This window comes from Cygnus atratus, chromosome 4 (assembly GCF_013377495.2).
Source record: "Cygnus atratus isolate AKBS03 ecotype Queensland, Australia chromosome 4, CAtr_DNAZoo_HiC_assembly, whole genome shotgun sequence".
Taxonomy (NCBI): domain Eukaryota; kingdom Metazoa; phylum Chordata; class Aves; order Anseriformes; family Anatidae; genus Cygnus; species Cygnus atratus.
Genome location: NC_066365.1, coordinates 32711528 through 32737678, shown reverse-complemented (window position 1 = coordinate 32737678; position 26151 = coordinate 32711528). Strand labels below are relative to the sequence as shown.

Below are 26151 nucleotides of genomic sequence, written 5' to 3'. Positions count from 1 at the left end.
CTACATTGATTCTTAAGCTAAGAAAGAATTTGTTATACACACACATACAGATTAGCAATTAAATAGATAATAATATTTAATAATAATAATTAAAATAATTAAGCTTCTTTTGAAGTTGATGAAATCTATGCACATATTACTGACAATGAAGGGGTTGCAACAGAACGCGCGCGCTCTCTTTCTCCGTTTTACGTTCAAGTGAGATGACAACTTTTAACCTTAGTGTTTCATCTGATAGACCAAAAGTTTTCAGTGGAATGAGAGGAAAGGAAAGAAAAGAAACTTTTTCTAGAAATACGTTGGCTTACTGCCTGCTTACTACTGTGGTGTGTCCCTAAGCGACAATGATGTATTTCAGGATCCTGGCTATAAACCTACGTGTGTTTGTAGGTATCAATTTATACTTGAATAAACAGGGAATTTTGACGGGAAATTTTCTTACTTCACATTTTTACTAATGGGCATCATAAAATTTGAAGATTTTAATAAGGCACTCGTCTGAGAGCATAGCAGATTAGTAGCATCATTTGTAGAAAAAAATTAGAAACTGAGTACACTGCACATCTGAAAAGCATGTCTTAAACTCATCTGTGCTCATCAAAGAGTTTAGATTTGTTACATGAAAACAATTTAAAGAAAAAATAATTTCTACTGGAAAAAAAAAACACAACAGCCATTGCTAACTGATTTAGCAACAGAATTAGAGCATGAATAAAGCCTTAGAGAGGAGAGAAAATGAGACATCACAGTTTTTGAGAGCAAATTCACATCCACATTCTTCAATGTCTTCCAGAGTGACATTTACAAGTAAATTAGCACATACAAATTATATTACAGTTATGGTGAGAGGCTAAGAGAAATTAAATTTTAAAAAAAGGCAAGATATCTTAGAATTAAGATCTCTGTACTAATCTGCCATGTATCTAAGGACCTTTACTGCTTATGCTGTACATTCCTGTTCTCTGGATGTGAGCCTGACCATTAACTCAGGTCTCTGCAACACTACAACATGGGCAATTCTGTCAAGTTTCTGTACAACAACAAGGCAAGGGAAGGAGAAGGGGGGATTTCTGAAGGAAAAGCAGATAAATATCCTGCTCTACTTGCTGTGAAAAAATCATCATGTTGCGTCATTTTTCCGTGATTAAGGTTTCAAAGCATTGGGAATGCCAAGAGAAGTACCATTTGCCCAAAGGCCGGCCCACCTGGCTTTCAGGTGCCCCTGTGCTCGCAGAGGGCTGCCTTAGCTCCGGAGGGAGCACATGCCAGGAGCTACCACCAAGCACTCAGTGCAGTGGCCCAGCCACCCATCTGCACGCTCCTGCTCCACAGCAGGCACACAGGAGGGCCTGACATCTGCCGTGACGGAGGGGCCGAGGGGAAGGGGCTGAGGAAGGGAGCTCCTGTGAGCTGAGCCTCTGCACACACTGCTGGTGACTGGGAACACGGCCTAAGCTGCCAGGAAAGCATTCCCCATCCCCACGCGTGTATTATATCGTCACCGCGAGAGATCCGGGTTTCTGTACCTCAGGTGTTAGTAGATCTCAGGTCGCCAACACCTCACAGTGTTAAAAAGAAACAAATCTCTCAGCGTAAATTGCAGCAGTATTGTTACAAATAGCTTTCATTATCAATTTCCTTCGATGGAAACATCCGCATCCCAGAACAGTTCTCCATCTATCAGGCACTGAAGAACTGTTTCTCTCTCCGCCTTTCCAATTGTTTGTTCCACTTACCCCAAGCTTTGCTGGTGCTAGGTACAAGTGGTTGGAATCTTTCATCTTAGCTGTCAGCTGCATTTGAATTTAGGAGAATTAAAAAAGGAAAACTAATACCTGTGCTACTTCCTCACGCTCTAAGTTTCCAAGGTCAGCCTACTCTTAATCTATAAGCAGCTACATTAAATTAAAACAAATCAACCCGAATAGCATTGTGCATTGTTGTGGCAAACACTGATGGCAGTTGTGAACACATTATTAATTAATAATTTCACTGTGCACCGTCTGTACCTCTCTTGCATTTCTATTTTTAAAATGCAATTCGGAGCTGCACAGAGAACGGAGATGATACAAGAATTGCAAAGAGATGCTACTGAATAAAAGTAGCGCCCCTTTCACCTGTCCAGCCATTGTTACGGGATGGCTACGGACAGGTACCTAAGGCTCTTTCTAAGCCATCAGCTGCTAACACAGGTTTTTTTCTCTAGGACGTTGTCCCCTCAGTCTCTCATTTAAACAAACAGACCCCCCAGCTACAGGCAGGAAGGGTCTGTGAGGGAAGCGCTTGGCAGCAACAATTCTGATGAAGTGAGTAATCTTGCCAGATGAACACTACCGTTCCTGTTAATGAAGGCAAGACTAGGAAATTAGTGTTTCTGGACCCCAAAGCTTAATCTGTTTGCACAAAATTGCATTGAGCAGAAGAAGTAAGTTTGTGGCTTTGATGAGAAACGACAGCGAACAAATATCAAAGAGAGGAAAAAAAAAAAAAGTAAACGGGTGCCAGACAGTTTGCAAAGTTTCAAACGTTTTAGATGACCGGAGAGGCCTGAGACACTTGGTGTAGTGTCCAGAAAACCTTGGGACTTCTACCAGGTGATCCCCTTTCAAACTGAAGATTCTTGTAAAGAACATACTTCGTCTGTAAAATGCATGTGTTTATTTTCCTTGTCTTCAAAACTTAAGCTTAATGTAAAACTAAACCAAAGCTTTTGTTTTGTGGGGGGGTTCCCCTAGGAAAGGCAGCTCCATGGTTCCTTCACACAGCCCTGGGGAGCCTGACAGGGACTGCTGCTGCTGAGCTCCTTCAGTGATCTGAAATCCTAAGACAAAGTGTCTCCCTTGTCCCTACCCAGTGCCCCAGGGAGGTCTTGCTTTGCCTTTCGTCTGGCTGATGCCATCTCATCATCCAGGATGCTGCTACTGCAACCGTGGCACTGCCTACCTGAAAAATATCCCTTCCTTTTCCCCTTTGCTGTTATGCGTGAACCTCTTTCCTTGCTTTTTCAGGCAAGCCAAACAGCTTTCTATCAACATAAACATCTCCGCTGCTTCTACGATTTCTACCTCATCGCTCCCGCCTGACTTGCCTCCTCTCCCTTCATCATCTCCTTCTGTTTCTGTGCCTCTACTCTACCATGAGCTACGCTTTTCTGTCACGCAGCCCCAACCTGTTAACTCCAGTTTGCACAACTCCAGTTTGTAGCTATTAGATCCTTTTTCTGTTCCAGGCATCTTAAGGACAGCTATTTTGAACACGTTATGCCGTGGTACAGTTTTAGGGTGCCGTTCTCTGTCGCTGCATTCTGCTAACGGAGGCGTGCTGTTTCCCAGAGAGACCTGCAGAGGGGCTGTCGGGGGTCCTGCTGCTGCCCAGCCCCTGGGTTAGTTACCGAGCACCTTGCCATCTCAAAGGTTAGCCTGGTCTGGATAGACGTAGCACGTAAGCAAAATCCCCTGCAGGAAAGAGCATCTGGAGCAGCGAGCAGCTGGTCACAACGGAGGGGCTCAGAGCAGTGGGTGCTGCAGCCCCCAGCAAGGAGGACTGCAGCTGAACCAGGCTGCGCATCCCCACCAGACGTGACCTGAGCTTGCCCAGAGGAGCATCGGCTGGTGCAGCCCCTTACGTCCCTGCTGTGGGCCAGAGATTGGCTTCACCTAGAGTTTCTTCTGAAAGGAGGCTAGTTTGTATGTGCCAACACTGCTCTGCAACCCAAGCCAAGGGGAAACGAGCAGGGAAAATTGGGGGATTTGCTTTGAATCTCCACTACTGCTCTGAACCAAGGTGGCAATGGCAAAACGGCCAAAAGCAGCATGTTGCTGCACCGTGGATCCTTCCCATTGTGGCTGCAAGGGCTGTGCATCACCACCGAAACCTTGAACTTACACTATGAAGTAGAAGATGCTGTAATGCTGCTTATGATACAATCTTTACTGCCAGCTGCATGTAAGAGGTGGACCACCCACTCTCGTACATGTGTGCATTCACAAGCGTCTTTGGAAGAGTATGACATGAAGAATGGTAAGTGATTTGAGTTATGGCAACCTAGGCAACTCTTTATGTGAAAGAAAGAAACAGTATTCTAGCCAGCCAGAAATGGGAGAAGGACTTTGGACACTATCTAAACCACTGAGAAAACAATGTTTCCAAGCTGCGGTAAAATAATAGCGTTCACTAGTTACTCAAAGTGAGTGCTGTCCTTACTCCCTACGGAACAACTTTTCAGCCTCACTATGTGCCCTCCAACATACTTCAAGGAAATTCCAAATTTTTTTGATCACGTTACTTAAATAAAACCCAGCAGTGTAAGCACATGAAGTAGGAAGAATGAAGAGAGAAAAATAGAATGTAATATTTACAGCAGTACTGTCTCTGACTGAGTTTAGCATGCAGCTGATTTTTTTCCTTATGGCAAGCAATTTGGTGACTTAAAAATATTTATTGTTCCAAATAAAATAAAAATAGTTTCTTATAAAAGAAAAAATCTTGTAAAGATACACTTGGGCACTGAGTTTTAAAAATCTTATAGTGGACTTTAAAAAGACCTGGAACCGAGAGCCACTGCGAAACAGGAAAAATAAATAGGCCTTTAAGAAATTAAATGACTTGAACCTATCAAAATGCTTTTCTATTTTTGTTTCCAGACTAACATTTCATTGAAATCAATATACATCTTCATTTTTAAAGGGAAAGTGCAAACACACTTCCAGCTGTTTCTCCTTTCTGCACTAGTTTTTGTCATTTTCACAATAAAAAGCCTAGATCAGCTACAAAATGTAACAGCAGCAATAACATACAAAAATAAGTTTAAACGAAAAACAAGAAAACAAAACTCAGACACACCTTCTGTTTTCTTAGTATTTCAGTGGTCTTGCATTTAAACTTGGGAAAAAAAGAAACAAAAAACAAAGGAGAGTGACTGAAGGCCAATGTACAGGTGAGGAACCTCAAAATAACCAAGTACCACTTGTTACTGCTGGCTTCTATGCCAAAGGACAGTGCTACTTTCAAACAGGACATATGTCCAGCTAATGTGCCCCTGGTAATTTAGCTTTAAAATTAATTGGAGATATATTTTCACATAAAATAAGATAGTGCTATTAAACAGGCTTAGGAGGCATGAAGTACATAAAGAAGAAAGGCCTCCCATTTCTGTTTCTGCACGGGAAAATCTTTGTATTGCAAGAATGATGTTACATGTGCCAGTTAATTCTGCCCTCTGGGCAGAGTGAGCTCCCCTTACTTTAAGATTGTGCTCTCAAAGTTTAAGTAATTAAGCCTTGCCCCCTTCATAAAATCCATGTGGAAAATAAAAATGCAGAAAATGAGGTGCTTGGCATTAGCCAAGGAGGTGCAACATTGAAATGCAGCTACGTGGCTCTGAAAGCTTTGGGTTCCAAAATAAGGGACCCCCTTTTGAGAATACAATAGAAACTACCAGTGAGGGTGGTAATCACTGAGTGCTGCTAGCTGGTCTCTAGACATGAAAAAGAGGCCTCTCTCTCTCAAGAGTCCAGATCAGAATCCAGGAATTATTGCTGCGGCTGAGTCTTTTCAAAACCTGAAAGTATCTAATTATGCAGTTAATGGAGAACATAGTTTCTCCATTAACTAAACCAGTACTTGTGACCCTAAAATAATAACAACCTAACTATAGGCAAAGTTTCCATGGGCTTGTGGACTTCTTTTCCCAATCCTGACCAAACAGCAAACAGCATTGTTTTTTTTTTTTTACTGTCAAGCGTGTTTGCGTCATGCTCTCAAACACTTCAGCCCTTCATAATTTTTTTGAATATGTAACTATTGGTAACTAGTGATCTTCCATCAGAAAATACACATTATGCACTGCACAAAAAACAGCTTTTGTCAGTACAAAGGCTTTAACATTAACAAAACGTAAAAATACAACATCGCATTATATTAAGTACGAAATGTACAAAGTACCATTCAAGTCTGATTCCTAACGGTTAAAAGGACATATTTCTATGAACCCTCTTAAAAAAAGACACACGGTACCAATTGCATGTGAGCATTTTTAAGAAACTGGATGATATGTACAAAAATATGTTAATTCCAGACTTCCGCTGTTTTAAGCAGATTATAAATATGTAAAAATAAAGAGGGAATGGAGTTCTACGTTATTATTTTAATGTTCAGAACTGACAGTGATTGAGATCAATGGTACTATGTGGCAGTGTGAATCAAGCCAAAAGCACGCTCCTGCCTGCAAAATTGTATGCCCGCTACTATATCTACAATATTGCTGCTCTATCTTTGAAAATGTCTGTTATCATAATTGAAACCATGCCTCTATTAGTTACTTATGCCTTCTGAAAACATTTTTAGAAGCAACAGTTTATTAATCAAGGGTTGAAGACATAATATTTCCATTTTTCAAATCAATGAATGGGACCCATCCCTACTTAAAAACAGGCAGCGAAGCCGTACAGCCAAGAGCTCTCTGGGATACAGTTTGTGCCACGGGAACACAGGCCTGCCCCAAAGCGTGTTTGTACTAACACACGCAAAATTGGCTTAGCTGCCACCAAATTGGTGTCACGCAGGCTTTGGTTTCTACCTGTGGAACTGTGTACCCCTGTGCCTCACACCATTGGGTATTTTAGTTTATTTTTTTTTTTTTGTCAAATAAAGTTTTAGACATCATTGAGGGCTGTTGGAAAGATACAGCAAGCCTCTTCTCCCTCTCCTTTCAATGTTACATGCGTGTGCCAGCTGACATTGTGTTCAGTACTTAAACATCAGTAAAAATACACATTGAGTTTCCATTTAACCTATTTTTACTAAACATTCCTCTGTCTTCTATTCTTAGAAGACACCAGACTTATGGTAAATTTAGTGCTATACCTACGCTGAAGCAAACCACGCACTCACACTTGCTAGTCTCCAAGAGAAAATGTCTCCTGTTAGCTTGAGGCCATGGAGGCAGCCGTTACATGTTGGACAGAATTTGCAGAAAATGTGAAAGCATCAAACAGTACGGGCTATTTTATTAAGAAACCAGAGAAAGTAGTATTTTTTGTGAGTTTCTACAGCAACTAGCTAAAATGGGCAACTGCATTTCCTTGAAGTTGCTACCCATTTGTTTTTTCAACAGTACACAAAATCAATGACCGAGACATTCCGGGATATACAGCGAGAACTGCCTTTACTGCAGCAGCCGTTGCTTAAATCACAGAGGTAAGCTGCTCCAGATGTCTTTTTCTCTAAGCACTGGTTACCTGAAACATTTTCAGCCATTCCTGAAGGCCTGTGGGTGGCTGCACAGATGTAATGCGGCGCCGCTGCTGTCCCTGGCCGTTGGCTGCCCTCAGGTCCCCAAAAGTAGTAGGTGTGGCAGAGCATGGCACCAGCCCCGTGGTACTAGAACACAAAGAAAGAGTGAAAGCTGCATGTAAAACATGGAGGAACATTTACAACCTAGGGCAGCAGGAAGAAACCTAGTGCAGAATTTGCAGCTATTACTTGAAGTCTGAAGCTTCCTGCAAAGGCAACAACATGGGAACGTCCCGTTGGCCGCTCACGGCGCCAGCTCCCTCATGCTCACAAATTCACCTGTTGCTACCACTGCAGTACTGATCTTCCAGCTAGGGGGAAACTCCTCCAAGGCCGAAAAACTACTGCTCCATCAACTGGCCGGCAGGTTATCTATAAAGGTGCGTGTTCTTATATCCCTTTCCTTGACAGAGTATGTCCTTTTCTGCTGGGCTGCAACTGTGCCTTCCAACCGGTGGTGCCGGGAGCCCGAGCTCAGTCTCACCTGTATGTGACGTGCTATTGCTGCTTCATACACAAACGGAGAGGTAGCTATTCTTAGCTCTTAATATACTTTTGTTGACAAAGAGCTATTAATATCAAACAATTCTAGCGCCCTGGTGATTGCGACTGGACTTTGAAGTACTCGTATGGAGCATTTTAAAGTTTGTGTGTTGATGGAGTGACACGGGAATTAAAGGGCGGCAAAGTGAAGAGGGAAAAGGAGCCAAAGGTGCTTCCTGAATTACAGTTCGATTTTTTCACTCTGACACGTTAAAAAACAGCTCATTCGTATGGGACAGGGCTTTAAAAAAAGCCAGGATTAAGCTGCTATTGTAGGAGCCTAGAGTCATACAGCTGACTGAGTTCTCTCTTTTTTTTAAACATAATGTAAAGTACTTTGTTCACAGAATGTCAACGTTGTATTCCCCACCACGAAATCTGGAACTCTGCTATAGTGTTTTCAAAAGCGTTAAAATTTTAAATGCAGTCGTGGGACTCCAAAAAAAAAACAGCAACAAAAAACAACCCAAACCCTTTGCTTTTATTTATGATAAACCCAACTTTTTATCAGGTATTTATTCAGGGGGTTTACTGACATTTCACTGGCTAGAGGAATAGCTTTGAATGATGCAAGGCAGGCCCATTTTAATACGTATCTCATCAAAATCTACAAATCTTCCACCCTTTACTCTTCCTTGTTCTGAAGGACAATTGTAGCTTGTTCTAGCATTTACCCAGGCTGGTAAAGAAAAGTAAAGAATGGTTTGAATAGACTTTCTGATGATAATTTCACCGAGCAGTAATAGAAACAGAAGGTGATACCAAAATACTGTTTCACAGATCAGGGATCCTCTTAATGACGTTTGTTTACTGGCTTTACCTGTTATATGCAAACAAAGTTAATCAGAACTGTCAATTTTAAAGAGCGTCTGATCCTATGGAAAATGAACCAAGCAGACACAAGAGCCGCATCGTTTGCCTAAATATTATTACAGAAAATATAATCAAACAGTTTAGGAGAGAGGATCAGATGTTATTTAAGGATTCTTTTATGTCAATAATGACTCAAAATCCAAGCAATGACAGTAGAAAGTGTTTTGTTTTGTTTTGTTTTTTAATAAAATCTGTATTTACAGCCTACTCATTCTCATCACCTGTACAGAGACCCTGCAGAAGGCCTCTCATTTAGGCTTCAGAATAAGGCCCTTAACTTTGGCTTATACTGGGTCTGAGCAATACATAGCCTTGAGCTTGCCTCACTACGACAGTTACACCTTAATTCCTTCTGCAGTGAACTGGTTCTCATTCAAAGACAGCTATTCCAAATAAGATCTAAAAGTCTCTTTCTTTGACCTGAGATTAAGCCAGCAGGCTTTTGTTCCTGCTGTATTTTTCTGTTTGCTCTCATTCACCTGCAGCAGGCAGGCAGGTTTCTGCGGAAGCTGGACAAGCACAGCGGTTCCTTTGAGTGCGACAGATTCGCTTGCCAAGAAGCGCCCCTTCCTTGGTCCGGAGCTGTTTACTTTTACCTGAGTGCAGAGAACGGCGTGTCGCACCAGGAACCACCCGGTGGATGAATGAGAGTGTTTTTCCACTAGAATAATGGAAAGGCCTGGAGAAACTACCAATGCACGAGACGTGGGAGCTGCAACACGTGCTTCTCGGCTGCCTCTTTTTCTCTGCTGCAGCGTTTCTGTCTCAAAAGCAACCAGGGAACCTGTTTTCCCTCACTGTCCTAACTTTTTTCTCATCACCTGCTAACCCTCTTAAAGGAAGGGAAATCAAATGCATGTTACTTTTGAAAGACCCATCGGTGACTGAACGCTCCACCGCTATTCACAGAAATAACGTCCCCAGCCAGTGTTAGGTGGCAAGCACGATGCTTGTGGGAGGGCTGATGCTTCTTACGGGGGAAAAATGTGCGATGGTGTAAGCTCCAAAATGATGGGAAGCAGTGGAGCACCAGAGCACAATCGTTATGGCAACTATGTAGTAGGACCTGCAGCTGTAAGGCGTGCACGCAGGGCCCTGCTCGGCCACCTCCCCTCGTGCTCAGGAGCGCTTTGCCCTGCGAGGCATCTGACCGCACACGTGCCGCTGTCTGCGCGACGCGGTGCTGCTCCGGAGTAGTACGGAAGCAGGCTGGAGGAGCCCTTGATAATTTCACATCGTGGGTAACAAGTACGCGTGTGTTCCCGTTCGGATCAGATGGTCTGCTCTGCCTACATAAATTTCCATTCTCTCATCCCTGTTGCCATAGCAAAGTGATACATTTGATCACAGTTTGTAATAGGGTTTATCATTATGTCCCTTTTTAACAATCTGATTGATTTTATTCCCAGGAATGCCTCAGCCCTCGAAAAGTCTCCAAGTAAATGGGTGTGCTATATTTAGAATCAAACACAAACCTCAACCAAAGAAATGCAAGTCTGGCTACTTCATTAAAACTCATCTTCAGTGTAGGTGATTTAAATTAGCTAAGCAGTACATGAACAGTGAGTGATACCACCCCTTCCTCCACTTCGCAGTGCTTTAACATGGAGAGGAGCTATGAAGCAGGCTTAGCGAGACTGGAAAGATGGGATACATGCAAGAATCACGACCCAGTGGTCTGTTACTGCATTTAATTACCTTGTGTATTCTGAGACTTTGCAGGGTTTCTTTCCCAGAGAGAAAGAACGGACCTCGGAGCCATGGTCCAACTTTCTCTTCATCTGCAAGGTGAGAGAAAAGAGCAACAACATGGTTTTAGTTACATGGCCAGCCTTACTTGCACATACTTCTGTAAAACAAATCCATTTTTACTTTTTACTTGAATAGCAGATTTCAACAAAGTTAGCTCTCACAAGATTATTTAAAGCAACGTTTTAGTTTCTGGCTTTAACTTTAAACAATATTTGATACATGTTTTTATACGGTACATGGATACAGTAATGCTGTTTTGAGGTCCCAAACCCACTGGAATTACATTCCTTTTATTTCCAAAGGCAAATGTTTAAAAGTGCGCAGAACTCGGTGCTGCTTTATTTACTGAACTGCTCTCTCCCTGTTCCCCAGGGAGGGGAGGGAAAGAACCAAACCACCTCCTTCATTCTCCGTGTCCAGGTTCACTGCTAAAAGTCTCACACAAACGGTTAAACGTCAGATAACGTGTCTGCATTATAAAACAAATACCATTTTATGGCCTAAAAAATTTCAAATACATCTTTTCTTTTGCCCGGCACCCTTTATGTTCAAGTTGCACACTGGAAGCATTTATAAAGCTGACCGAAAGAGTAACAGACATTTTTACAAAAAGGTTAAGGATGAAACCCGGTAAATCTCAGCCTTGAATGTCACCCACAATTAGATGTGATCAAAACCAAATAATGAGCAGGGCAGCTGCTAAAAGGCGAAGCCAGTCTGCAAAAATTACCAGCGAGATGGAAACCAGTGAAAGCCATATTTACCCAGCCAGACAAATAAAGATTACTTTCTACATATTTGGGCAATCTTTAACCACGGGCTTTTGGACTCGGCAAGACGTTGTGATGCTAAATGCAGTTTCCGCTGTGGGTTTTGTTGGTTTTCATTTTCTTTAAAAAAAAAAAAAAATTATGTGATACACCGGAGCACTTGAACCAGCAGACGGATACTTACTGCTGCTTACAGCTGCAAGCTGCAGGATGCAGGAACTACCTGTGTAACAACTCGGACTTTAATTTTACCATTTCCCTTTTTTTTGTTTCCTCCAAAATTTCATTTTAAGATACACGGTTTAAAAGTTGGTATCTTACATAAACCACTGATTTGATCTTTTCTAATATCGTGCTGGGATATATTTAACCATTTATTGTATCGGTCTACCTGTATAAAAAATAACCAAATTAAACCCAAACAAGCAGGATGATGATCCATATCGCGTTGTCTTGTATATTATTATTTTTTATTTTTTTTTAACTTTTCAAATACCTTCGGGGCTTTCCCTGCAGAAAGCCATCGAGGACCTGGGGCTGAGCGCGGCTCCCGGAGGCAGCGAGGCTGAGGTTTAACCCCACGCGGTCTCGCAGCAGCAGCTGGAGCGGCTGGCCGCGGAGCCCCGCTTTGCGGCCGTGCCTCGCCCGGGACACAGCACGGCGTTTCCCCACGCGAGCGCGGGACCGGAGCCGCCCCGGGGGCACCCGAAGCACCGGCCTCGCCCCTGCCGTTCCCCAAACCCCGGAGGAGCATCCACCGGCGGCGAGCGCGGCCGGGCGGTGCGGGATAACGCCACCAGGCAGCGCGCTGCGGGCGCGGTGGGGGCGGCTCGGGCTGCGTGCGGGCACCGCCGGGGCTCCCCCGCAGCGCGCCTCGGGAGCGCCGGGCGCGGAGCACCCCGCGGCTCCCCGCCGCCGCTTTCGGGCTCGTTTCCCGCTATTTCGGGCAACTTTCTCCCCGCGCCGGCCGCGCGGCCGACGGGAGGGGGCAAAACTTTGTCGGCGGCCGCCGGCGGAGGGCAGGCGGCGGGGCGGGACGGGACGTGACCGGGGGGGTGCCGGGGGGGGGGGGGGGGGGGGGTGCCGGGTGCGCAGTGCGGCCCCGCGGCGCACTCACTTTGTAGAAGATCATCTTGAGGGTGCCGTAGAAGCCCATGGCGTCGGCGCGCTTCCCCCTGCGCGCCCGGCGGCCGGGCAGGCGCTGGCAGTAGAGCCCCTTCTCCGGCAGGTAGGTCACCGCCTCCCGACCCGACATGCTCGGCCGAGGCGGCGCCGGCGGCGGGGACCCGCGGGGCGGCCCGGCACGGCACGGCACGGCAAGGCACGGCTCGGCACGGCCCTGCCCGGCTGCCTGCGCCGCGCCGAGCCCGGCTCCCTGCCCGCCGGCCTCGCTCCCTCCTCCTCCTCCTCCTCCTCCTCCTCCTCCTCCTCCCTGCTGCCTGCCGGCCTCCAGCGCCCGCCCCGTCCCTCCTCCCGCCGCCTCCGCAGCGCGCCTCGCCTCGCCGCGGCACTGCGGCCCGGGGGGCTGGGGAGCGCCCGCCCCGCCCCGCAGCGCCCGGCACGGCCCCCGCCACGGCACGGCACGGCTCGGCTCGGCTCGGCTCCCATCGGATCGGCAAAGCAAGGCAGCACCGCACCGCACCGCCCCGCACCGAAGGGGATCCCCGCGGCGCTGATGGGGCCGCCGCTGCTGTCCCCCCGCCGAGGAAAGGCGCTGGGGTGGGCTGGGGGGAAATAAAAATAATGATAGTAGTGATAATTATGATGATAATAATAATAATAATCATAGAGATGGAGAAATAGGCGCTGGTTTATAATAACATATGTCCGGGGCTGCCGGAGTTGAAGCCCCCGGCTCCAGGCGTTACATAAGGGGCGCCAAAACATGGACCCAGGGGAGCGGCGACGCTGCAGCAGGCGAGGGCTGGTGGCGGGGAGACCCACAGCACGGCCTGCTGCCCTCGGCGGCCAGAGGCACCCAGCGCCCGGGCCCGGTCTTCACCAGCAACCCCTGGGCCAGATCCTCCCAGAACCTCAGCACCAGCCCCAGGCCCCCACGTGCTAAGGACCGCTCCTTTTCCTGGGGCTTCCCCCTTTGCGCACATCCCTGACTCTGCCCCATTCACCCCTAGGCTTACATTCAAGGGCACTGAAGTCCCCCGGGTGATGGGTTGATGCTTGGACAGACACCAGCCACCAGGCAGCCTGGTTTAGGTCCCATACAGCCAACTGAAGTGAGACACTCCAGCTTCTGCAATTTTCCCTGTTCGCTTCTGCCAAGTTTTCTGCCTGAGTAGTTGAAAAACAAAAAGGGGGTGCAGAGCACCTCCAGAACATGGGCTGAAAACACCTTCACCTGTGACTGTGCCCAGCAGCAGAGGGGCTCAGCAGCAGCCATGCAGCTGCTCCTGGCGGCCAGAGGGGAACCCTCTTTTCCCTGCTGCACCAAGTGGTATGGAAAGGAGCACGCGTGTAAAGGAGAGGAACTGCTTTCTGCAAGAGCCTTCACCTTCCTCATCAGTACTTAAACAACTCCTCATCTTCACTGCTACTTCAGTGCAGGTGAGCGCAGCAGCGAGGTGTTGGCGCACAGACGGGGTGAAGGCACCGCACCATGGCACACGAGGACGGCTTCGCACAGTGTCAGCCATCTCCAGCCAGCCCCGAGCCCTCGCCTTTCCATCTCCCAGTGAAATGGCTCTGCCCATCTAACCTCGGCATTTATGCCATTACCCGTTAAACTGCAGTGCTGTATATTTTATGAGAACAAAATGGTCTTGAGTTGACTCCATACCTCAGACGTGAAGAGAGCTGTACATATCCCTGGAGACTATTACTGTCTTCCTGTGCGAGCGCATCACATGCGGAGGGGAAGGAAAAAAACCCACACAGGCTGCGTGTACACGCGAAATCGTCACAGGAAGAAAATTAATACCCAAATCACCAGACACGAAGGAAGCTGAACGTTGCCGCTGTGGGATGCGGGACTTCAGGCAGGGGCACACGTAAGGCACCCTGCCACCTTCCTGGTGCCCCTGCCCACCCGACACAGAGGGGGATGGCACTCCGGGGTGTCCCAGCGGGTGCTGGCAGGAGAGCCCCGGGAGCAGCCTCTGCTCTCCTCTCCCCTGCCCACGGACAAGCGCAACCTGACAGCGTGACTGGATTTCTCTTTTGAACAAGATGTGCTTCAGAGTAAGCAGTCAATGAGTTGAATAATAATTAGAAATTACTATTTTCCTCTCTTTCGGAGTATTGCTATTGCTGATTCCTTCTCTTTTGATAATGACTGGCAGAGAGTCTCTCACGGTTAAAAAAAAAAATCACTGACTTAACTGCTACGCTCTGCGCCGCGGTCAGGGCCCGTGCAGTAACCCCAACATCCACTTGCCAGCGGTGCAGCACTCGGTACATCAGATATTTCTGCGCACAAAGGGTTTCGGGTTCTTCCTAATTTTAGCTGCAGATACCACTGACAGATTTTGACATTTTAATGGTGACTGTCTTTCGTCTAGCAGTCTACCTTCCTGAGAGCACAAGACAAAAGCTGCACACGGATCTCTCCCACCTGATGTTTTTCTCCACAGCCTTACCACCTCCTCCCAAACAGTGACCCACCCTCTGTGCATCTCAGGGTAGCAGCAGGTCCCAGCGGGGCGCCTGCTCTTCCCCCAGGCCCCAGGAGAGCCCCTCTGGCTCCTGCTCCACCTCTCTCTTGAGAGGGCTTTCGCCCCCTCCTTTGCCTTGAACGCCCCCCATCCTTGGGGGAAGCTCAGCATCACAAGCACGCCACGATCTCAGTCGCAAGGAATAGCGCGAGGAATGATTTAAGACCTTGCGCAAGCAGAGGAGAACTGACACAACCACGAAGACTCAGCAGCGCTGCGGGTCACGCAGCTCCACTCTGCATCTTCCTGGAAAACCTAACGGGGACAAATAAGTCCCCGACTCCTCCGACGCTTCTGGGAGCCCAACAGCAGAGACGATGCCTCCATTCATATCTTTCCTGACATTTGCAATAATCTTTACTGCAGTAACTTAACGTGCTCCAAGCGCACTTAATGGCATAAAGTAAATGCTCCTCGCAAATGAGCATACATTGGGGCAGACTACAGTTAGCAAAACAACTTTAAGAGAAAAATCCAAAATCGCTGTTTCCCCGTTTCATATGTATTCAATTTCAAAGGTTGGCTTTATTTTGTTTCAGCTGAAGATAAGTTTTCAAGCTTTTAAAACCACAATCAGCATATAACTCATGACATTTTAAAAAAATGTCTCCACCAAAATTACCTAGTTTCCAGTGGACACAAGTCCAATCTTCTTCCCCGTCAGTCCTGCCAGCTCTTAATTAATAAAAGTTCACATCATCCAATTCTTTTCCTGTTGGCACCATTTCTAGCACCTTTACCAGTTTGTCATGTGGCATGCTGTAACTAAGACCGTCTATTACTCCCAATGAAAGACTGGAATGCATTGCAGAAATCACCCGCGGAGCCGTGTAATCCCCAGAAGAACGGAGATCCCGGCGCAACGGACCAAAGGAAACAGCATTTTGGGGTTTTGGCTGGAGAAACATCTCGGCGTGGGGAGGCCGCGGGGCGGTCTGGCTGCGGCGGGGACACGCAGCACGCCTGCGTGCGCGGCTGGCATTTCACACGCACATATGGGCCCTGCGAGCAGAATGTGTGCGGGAGGAGCTGTGGAGCAATATGGTTTGGTATCTCCATTAATATTGGTAAATGCACCACTCGAGATGCTGCCAGGAGGGATTCTGTGTACTCGGCACACTCAGCAGACATTTAGCAGACTGCCTCCTTTGGAGACGCTGCTGAGGGGTTTTTGTGTGGTGTCTAATAGGATTGCTTTCCCCTCACCCCCGGAACTCAGGAAACCAAATGCCCTAATCAAGTGGGGCCAAACCCCCGGCTGCCTGTGATTTAGCCCAGAGGCAGCAGCGAAGGCCCAGGAAGGACAGTCAGGCTTCGCTATTCTTCCCCTTTTCAAATCTGGTCCGGCCTGTGTTTTAAACACTTCCCTTCTGCTCCTAATCGAGTTAGGGCAGCTGCAGCACTCAGCGCTTTGTCTTCTATATTTGACCTCTCCATCTGACCACAGACTTCATTTAATTTACCAAATGCTCCCATTCAGGCAAGAATCCGGCCCCACGGAGAGGTACTTCTGCCATCTGCTTTCGACATTTAACTGCAGCTTCGGCTCTTAAACGTAGGTGTGATAAACTGAGCTCCCCGTTCAGCCAACGAGCAAGGCAGATGCTAGGGCCTAACTTGTGTGAGGTCTTGGAAGAGGAGGAAAAATACACCCCATAACAAGTGTTAAACGTGTAATTCAACAAAGTAATTCAGGGCAGGCCTTTCCCCTACAAAAGGGCACTGCTATTACTGTCAAACCTGTTTTTTTTAACGCATTATGAACCAAGCCAATGGGATTTTGGAAAGCCCATGTTTTCATGGTTTCCCCCAGTTTGGCTCAGGCCAGGCAATGACCTTGAGGCTGCCACCTCTGTTTTACAATTTATTAGCCATCACCCTGTGCGTGAAGGAGGAAGGAAAGGTACCTGGGCTCCCAGGAACGCAGTTTAGATGGAGGAATTTGTAATCCATTTACCTGCCACTTCAGCGGGAGGCTCAGCAAGGCCCGTGACAGCAGGTTTGCCTCACATAGGTACAGACAGAAATGTAAGCTTATGAGCTCACGGCGTACAAGTCAAACAATCCTGCTTCACTGCCCTGCAACGTGTACTGATCACTACATTACTGATCAATAACCCATTCTTGCAGAACTGAGGGACCTGAAGTTTGGGGTGAAGTAAGGCAAGCAACAGGAAGAATACCACACGAGGAAGGAGGCACTACACTAAATTGCACATTGTCTTCAAAGGCTTACTTAAATGCAGCAGCAAAGACATTATCAAGTATGATAGGTGTTACTAAATTGTTTTACTAATTATATAATGTTTCTTGGCAAAGCATTTTGAATACTGCTTTCAAACTGATATTTTCCACACATTATTATTCCTTATTCCCATGCAAAGCAAGGTATTGTAGTTAACAAAACTGTAAACAGCCTGTAAGTTATTTTTCTTCCAGGGATGGAAAAAGGCATAGACAGCACCTGAATATTACTATTAATAAATCCTGATTTTATGAGATCGGTACGGACTTTATGAACACTGCTTTCAAAGGTATATTATCTGTAGCAGAGATTCCCCATAAACCTGGTGGCTGTCCTGCAGCCAGCTCAGGCTGCCCCCCTCCCTGTTTGCCCAGCCACGCAGACATTTGTGCCCCTGTAGTCAGAGGTACAGATGTCTCACTCATTTCCCTCCCCACGGAAGAGCCACAGCAAATGCCTGCCACGCTGCAGCCTCGGGTGAACTGATAAGAACCATGCTTTAGGCTTCGTCCTCCCTGCCAGGGGGCTGTATTGTTACCACAGAGAGACCCGGTTGCACTAAAAAACATACTTAAGCTGCTGTCAAACAGAAATGGACACGAAAACATTCCGGTTTCACCGTAAAACAAGCACAACAAGGTGAACCACAGGCTAGGGGTATAATGTCAACCTTCCTTAAACACGTCACGTTACAACTCCAGGGAGCTTGTGTCATTAGAACTGGGTATTATTTCTCTGCAAAAACAAAACAAGTCATTTGCTTCCCAAAGCCTCTTCTTTTTTCCCCCCTTGTTAAAGCAAAAGACAAAATGAAAACAAAAATATCAATGGAGACGGGCTTCATGTTGCTTTTAATCCCCTGTGGCGGTAACCACATGCAACTTACCTACACAGAAGTCTTGTAGGGTTTGTTTAAAAACTAGCAATACTATCTCATAATAAAGATTTTCATAATGCATATTGTAAGGAGGAGAATGAAGGTCGCTAATGCAACCTGCACTTTCACGTATTCGACTGCTTTCAGTGCAACAGGACCATTAGGAGTTGCGTTTGGTTTCTGCGGAGCATTAGTACCTGACTCGTGTTTCAAAGGAAGGAGGAGGTATTACACATAATGCATCTTGCCAAACATTCGCTAATGGCAGCAGATCTTCTTAAGAACCACATCTTCTTTCATTGTACTCCTATTAAAGTTAACTGTAATCTGTTTATTATATCATTACACTTAATACATTGCAAGATGAGCTCTACTTCTGGAAGCAGCAGTAGCTGCGTTAATCACTCATGTTCGTGTTGCACTGGGCGTTGAGCTTCTGTGGCACAGCCTGGACTAATGCAGGCACGCAGCTTGGGCAACACCCCAGGGCAGCCCAAGCCTTGCTCCTCGTGTGCTCTTACAGCCACCTGCTAACACGTCACCCCCCGGGCTCCACATTTAATAGCTCTGTATTCCTGCTATGATCATTTCACAGATTCTGCCTGTGCTGAGTGCGCCAGACGTGGTCCGTAAAGTTAGCAAAACGAGTGCTTGAGACTTACTCAATCCTACCTCCTATGCACAAGGCACGAGCCCTTCTTGCTGACCAATGCATGACAAGCACAATACTAAAAAACAAACAAACAAAAAAAAACCAACCAAACATACTACTTTTTTTTTTTTTTTTCCCCCAACGTTTCAGCCATAGAACTGGGCTGGCTTTGTTTGTTTATATTGACAAGAACATTTCCAAACTAATGAAACGGGCATTTCTGTCTTTGAACACCGGCGGTCAAACTGTTTTCACTCAAATATGAGCAGGTTGGGAAACCAGCTTTGTACGGAAGAAGAAAGGTCTGCTCTGTCGTGGAGGGATTTCCAAAAAAAGTCTGTGGTTTGCACAGAATACCAATAGAGCACTGGTATCTTACTGCCTGTTGTCTGATAAGTTATTTTCTTTGGAGATAGCTTAATTTTGATTGCCAAGGGAAGCGCTTGTTTGTCTGGCACAATATAAAGAAATCTATTTACAAAACAGTTCCTGCCCCCCCGTCTGTGGTCCCTGAGAACGATAAGGGCGTTAGTGGCGAGCCCTCGGGCTACAGACAGAAGAATTCCTGGAACTACAGATTATACCAGAGGGATTTAGGAAGAATTTGAAGAATAAACTGTTAAAAATGTCAAATTCATTTTCCTAACTGTACTACCTAAAGAGAGTATAAAGGTTATAAAACCAAGCGTTCAAGGGAGTTTGAGATGACAGATGCAAGATACTTTTACTCCTAAAAAGCTGCTTACCAAGACAGCCCAGTGCAGAATGCATGCTAAATACAACAGAGGATCTGTGGAAAAGCCTCCTATTCATTTAGGATATGCTGTTGGTACTCACTTGCACTTGCCTCAAGTTTGCAAAGGCAAACCTGCAAATGTTTGTAGCATCCTGCAGGATCCTGTAACGCAGAAGGGAATTTAGCTTTCCCCCGTATCACCTGGCATCAGCATCTCCCCATTCCCCACTTGGGGCCACATCTTCCACAGAGCAGCTGGCAGCAGCCCCTCGGGGGAGCTTTGCCCCCCTATCTTTGGCTACCACACCACCGGGTGAGTGCAGGGGAAGGGCAACAGGTTGGTCTGGTGGGACACAGGTCCTTCATAGCCTGGGGCATCCCTGGTACGTGTGAGGGGTTGTTTTCCTTCACACAGCTGCAGACAGTCACTGTGCCCCACTGGCGAGCACCAGCAGCGTTTAGAAAGGGGACAGGGAACTCGCCCACATTCCCCACGGCCCCTGATGTGCCGCCACGATGACTCGGGGAGCCCTCCCCGAGTTGGTTTCTTGCCCTGAGTGCCTTCCCTGGGCTGCAGGGGGAATGGATGCCAAACCTCTGCACAACAGAAAGGCATGCCAAGCATGCCGGGGTCACACCAGGCTCTTTGAAGCCTCTCTAACCCACTGTCTTTAACCTTATGCTGCGCAATTTCGCATCAAAAGGGAGCTAGCAGGCTAGGAAACCTGCCCAGCCTAAACAAACTCTTCCTTGAACAGGTGCTTCGAGTCTAGAAACCAGATAGCACGCCTGTCTGCCTCCAGAAGAAACGCAGCACTGCATAATTAGGGGTAAGCAGTCCCTCATCCAGAGCAGAGGGGGGAGAATTTAAGCACTTTTTTTTCTTCACTGTATCTAGCATTATGTAAGATTAGGGATAAATACCTCTAATACAGTCAGCCCCAGAACTGGTATTGATAATAGAAACCTCTCATAAGTGCAAAAGGTATGAAATTAGGCGGCAGGGTGGCAAGACCTACAACATACAAAGAAAAATGCCCATTGCTTGCCATTGTGGTCCAAGCTTCTTTTGGAAAACCACTTTCTTCAGTAAAAGCTTATACTCCCTATATCAAGACATAACATTTATACTTGAATTAAAGAAATTGCAACACATAAAACTGTTTCTACCATCGTTTCTACCACATACTGCAACCTCAACATATCTCCAGACTTTAACCCGTTCTCCAAAACTTGCCAACTTGGCAGGTCAGTGTAATGCAACTGGTGAGCTCCCTAAACCAAAGCCATGCACTGTGGGATAAGCAGCAAGTTAGTTATCTAAATTCCTGGGTTTTGAAACTTCTAATTTCTTTATTTATAGACAGGATGGAGTAAATTAGAGATTTCAGGAGTATTTGGCTTTCACTTGTAACCACAAAATTAGATGGCAACCGTGGTTTTAAAATCTGTAATGTTATGTAGACTCTTAGTATTTCTTAAACCCGATTACTGATGCGAATGTAGCCCATCTGATGGTACTGAGTTACTAAAAAAAAAATATAAAAAAATGCAACGCTACAAAGCAAAATCTCTAGGAACAGTCTAAGCCACCAATGTGGTAGGCTGTATGGGGAAAGCTTATTCTTTGCATCTTTACTCTTTTAATATTCTACAAAGATACAAAATATTACAAACTATTATTTGAAATTAGTACACAAGAAGGATTAGAGATGCTGCAGCAAAGCCTGTGCAAATATACATCTTGATTCCTATTCCTTTTCTTTTACTGAAAGCAATTGCTAAAGCAGGTTATGAGCTAAAGATTGCTAAAGTTATGCTAGAGATCTTCTGACCAAACTCTAGGGTGTTTGTTTGTTTGTTTGTTTTTCTGCTTTCCTTTTATTATCATATTCCATCTCTAACATTCAATCAATGCCAAATGGGTTTAGGTAAGCCAGCCTTTCTCACAGAAATGGAAAAAGAAATCCCGCCATACACGTCACATGCCTGCTGGTGTTACAGGGAAAGACTGAATGGAAGAGGAAAAGGGAAGCAGGAGGGCGGAGTATGAGAGCACCAGTCTGCAGCTTGGTATTTAGCAGAAGCTTCTGCTTTCTAAGCAGAAAGTTGGCAAAATCTCAGCGCAAAGCACCATTAGGGTCCCTGGAATATAATATCTTCAGCACAAGCTTCGCACGTTGTGTTGTTTGATTTCCTTCATCTAATCCATAAGCAGAACAAACCAGCGCCTTGAAAACCAGCCAAATCTGAATAATCTCCATTTTACTATCTACCTCCAGCAAAATGTGCTACATGCCACTGACCAAATCATTTGCATATCAACCTAAATTTAAATCTCCATACAGCTACTTAAATGTGGTCCTGCTCCGGCTGCGAGCTGAATTCCTCCTTGGGACGAGATTTGAAAGCGTTCACTTTTGTCCCCTGTAAAGTCATAGGTGATGATTAGGAATATTTGATGTAAAGGAAAATTCTGGGAAGAATTCATTTCCTGCTTGTATAAATACATTTCCCCATAAAAATATTTGACAAAAACAGCCTTAACGGAATACTACAACTCATTCACATGCTCTCAAATAAAGTGATTTAAATTGGCAAGAACAAAGTTTAAATACACTTCTTCCCTGCTAGCCGTCCACAGCTTTTTACGGCCCGCAGGGACAGGTATGACTCATGCCTGTGCTGTTCTTCAAACACTCTATTTTAAAATGCAGATTTTTTCCACTGGTCTATTGTGCCCTACAAGTAACTGCAAACTGAAAGAGACTAAAATTAGAAGACAGACCACTATCGCCGGAGAGATTAGAAGCTCCTAGGCTGCGTTGATTCAAAAAGCAGAATTGGTTGACCAATGTGAGGGAATCTTTTATGTTTACTCCTGCTAGAATTCGTCAAACTTCATTCAAAGTCCCTCCTGGCTACAAATTATTTGAAATCCATGTGTTTAGGAACAGAGGGTGGTCTCCAGATTTGCATGCAACATTGTACTGAGTAACCCTCTCATTTTCTGGTATGCAAGACAAAGAAAAAAAAAAGGTGCTCACCCTAACCTAGGTCAATCATCACAAAAACGCTACCGACGGCAAGTCATCGGACCAAGGTTTTGTGGTTGGTTGTTTGTTTTGTCTGCTTTGTTTTTAAACCAACAAGTACAGCAACATTCTTTTCATTTGCCTTATGAGAAGTCTGCTAATTTTTACTTATTCTGATTAACATAAAGTTTGGTAGAAAGCTAATTTAAGAAGTAATCAGTCAGCCTTGAGCTTAGACTGAGCAATCAACCTGACAAGGGAACTACAGAAGACACTAACCTTCCCTGTAATTTAGAGCAACATTTCAGGTACTGCAGACTACTGGGTTAAAAGCTAGAACAATAAGATAACTTTCAGCTTAAGACAGGGATGTCAGTCTCCTTATCAGTATGGTCCTTCAAAGAGCCCTCTGAAAGTCTCTTCCTTTTAGACAGACAACTCTCAAATTTGTGGCGAGATGTGTGGGCTACTTGGTAGTCAGGAGTCACCACATACCTGCTGTCAGAGTAGTATCTTGATGACCAGATAAAGGGGGTACGTTTTTTGCTTCCTTGTGAAAAAAATACCGAGGAAAAAAAAATGCTAAGTACTTAATTTGCCACATCACAGAGGACAGTCATGTTTCTTACCAGGTGAGGATACCAAGAAACAAAAACACTTACACTGATTGGAATTTGTTCACTTCCCTGTGGATAACTATTTGCATTGCTACATGACATGCATCTAGCTGAAGAACAGATTTTTCTCTCTTTCACCAGGTGGACAGCTGGCAGTTGTGTTGCACTGGAAAGAGCCAGAGAAACGTGAATAGTGAGCTGGGAGAGCTGTTCAGAATTGCACACTAAATGTGGGAAGGAGAAAAGGGGAAGAGTCAGCACAGAGCCTACATTGATCTAAAACACGGGTCGACAGTTCGAAGACACTGAAAATCCAATTCATTTCCCATTTCCAAGTTTCAGGGGACAGCTGTTACAATCTAAAAGGTATCTGTTTTGAAGAGCTGTGATGCTTAAGCTGTTCTCTAAGCAGAGGCAGGGTACACCAAGGTTAAAGAGATGGCTGTAGCAAAAGAAATCTCATCTCAGAAGGGAAAAAAAATATGAGAAAATCACATTACCTCCCTTCCCCCTCAAAAAAAAAGAAAAAAAAACTACACTTTTTTATTGCAGTAGAAAGCAGAACTCTAAGTTGGAAGTTTAGCAGATGCCCAAGAAAGACATATGAAAACCAGGGTAGCAGCCTAAGGAGTAGTCATACAGGCTGTGAGAACAACTAGCAGGTTGAAGCCAAGCTCTTTGAAAGCTGTTTTCTTTATCTGCGTCTGGCAGTTAGCATTTGTCTAGTTTTCTCTCTACCTAAATAAGCAAATAAGCCAGCAAACTCTCTTCAGCTTCTGAGAACTTGCGCTCAAGGATAATTCAGCACCTCCAGGAACCCCAACGAGGGGTTCAAACGAGGCTGATCTTTTCTCTCTGCTGAGGTGCTATTGTGCCTGGTCCTCTAGAGCTGCATCTATCATCAGAGTTGGCAGGACAACCTCCAAGCAAGACCCCGCAATGCGACCAGCCAGCTGATGTGGTCAGGAAGCGCACTGAGGGAAGTTTGAAGTCAGAGGGACAAAGGCTGCTGCAGCAACGCCCAGCTGGGCCCGTCACTGATCTGTCTTAGGCTCTGCAACAGAAGTTTGAACAGCAGCGTCTACATTGGAACAGATCTGGTCCTGCCCAGCGAAAACCCCAGCCTGAAAGAATTTATCAACTGATTCCTTCCAGACAACACAAGAATTTCAGGAATGCAAATTAACTACTTTCTACCTCTGACAGGTCTTTCTAAACAGTCTACCAGTTCTTGCAGCTTTTCATCTCCCCCAAACAAAATCACTGTTCTCAGAAATACTCTGGAAAAGCATATGGGGAAGAATAAATTTCCCAGCACTCAGATGCTAAGCACCAAGCGCCCCCAGCCCCCACCCCCAAAACAGCATTACAGTCTTCAAAATGTTTTTAAATGAAAGGAGAAAGAGGAGCAGCTTGCCGTAGTTTCCATATAACGCAATTACACAACCTTTTATCTGTATGGATGCCAGCACTGAATTGCATTATTCCTTTCAAGGTCTTTAGAACCGAGGTGAGAATATTATCTTGATCTGCATTAAACTAATAACAGAATTGAGTATATTTGCTTCTTCGTGTTAAACTAATTTTAAGAAGCTCCTAATACATTTGTTAGCACTTTTTGGGAGCAATCTCAAAGCTGGAAAGGAAGAGAACAGATAGCAAAACGTGTATATAAGGGCTTGTGAAATAGCATCAATATCCCTTGTAATAAGATCTCCCATTCAAAGTAAGAACGACTCAGAGACGCAGGAGCGATCCCAGCTGATGAGGACTGAATGGAGGGAGAGGCCCACAGGCTGAGGGTTTAACTAACCTAGAGCAGCAAAGGACTAAACCTTGGCTGGGAATCAGACTGTTTCATCTTGCTGTTTCCACCTTTGGGTTAAGAAACCCAGGGGCGATGGCTGGGAACTGCAAGTCTACAAGCGCGTTCTCGACATTAATGCCTCCATACAGACCAGAAAGGATGACTTTGGACTACATCAGTAGAAAATTGCAGTAGATAGGGAAAGAAATCTTTTAGAAGAGGATGTTACTGTGATTTTCCCAGTCTAAAACCCATTTTCAACACCAAGAGAAGGTGACAAGAGACAACCAAGTATGTTCTGCATCAAGAACAATCCTAGGCCAGAGGTACCAGGGGACTGCCTACTCCAGAAACACTCCTCATGCCAACCACTATCTCCTAATGAAATACCTACTACAGACTGAGCGTACCTTTTGTAAACAAACTAGTCAAAATCAACTCTTGACATGGAAAGCCGCAGGTATATCCTCTTGTGGAGATGACTAGCAGAAGGAGAGGCTAAGATTCCCTCCTTCACCTCCTTCAGTCAGGAAGCTAAGTTGGCTTATACGACTATATATAGTAGCAGATCTTTGGCAATAAATGCATTTTTTTCCTCAAACAGGCTAGGAAGTGATGACATGAGCAGCTTAACTGGCAGATCTGAAACAGCAGCAGAAGTCTGTTGGCAGGATGCACAATACCTGGAAGTAGCCTGAAGGGTGGCGGTTTATTCAGCCAACATAGCTGGGTTGGAAGATGCCATGTTCGCAGCACCAACTGGTCGGACTCGCAGGAGCCAAAAAGTACACTTGATTCCCTATTGGTAGGATAAGTGATCCGAGTTAATTGGGAACTTGTGGTACTGCTGGATTTTAATGAAGATATGTAAACCTATATACCTGCTGCTTTAACCATTAAAACATTTCCTCTCCTGAATATGGTATCTACAGAGTGACATACTTAACTTTAAGTCGTGGCTTTCTTTAAGAAAAGTCTGAAGCTAAATGACTTAATCCAACATCAAAAGATCTGTAGGAAAGTACAGTTGTGATTGCTACACATAGTTACAGGACCTTCTTCTCCTGTCCGGGCAGTTCCCAACTCATTCACTCACACAGAAAACCATTGTGTGTCAGGGCAGGCCAAGTCATCTGTTCCACAAGTGCTTTGAACAGATAAACAGACAGATAGCATTCCTAAACCACATTTCATTTATTCAGTTCAAAAAGCAACTTAGCTGAGTAAACAAGTCTTTGGTCTATTTATGCTTTTATTTCCCCCCCCCCCCCTCTTTTTTTTTA

The 26151-nt window shown here is 45.5% G+C and overlaps 1 protein-coding gene across 3 annotated transcripts in view; it reads right to left on the bottom strand.

Annotated features, from left to right (window-relative positions):
• Nucleotides 1–26151, bottom strand: part of FBXW7 (F-box and WD repeat domain containing 7) — a 150734-nt gene that overhangs the window by 20628 nt on the left and 103955 nt on the right. For 2 of the 3 annotated variants that reach the window (XM_035552926.1, XM_035552936.1), the window contains 2 exons: nt 10408–10490; nt 7239–7380 (listed from right to left, as the gene is read on the bottom strand). In XM_035552926.1, coding sequence (XP_035408819.1) covers nt 7239–7380; nt 10408–10490 — 225 coding nt within the window. Of the gene's footprint in view, nt 1–7238; nt 7381–10407; nt 10491–12348; nt 12492–26151 lie in introns of those variants that run through there. The other variant, XM_050710541.1, reaches the window with a different exon arrangement.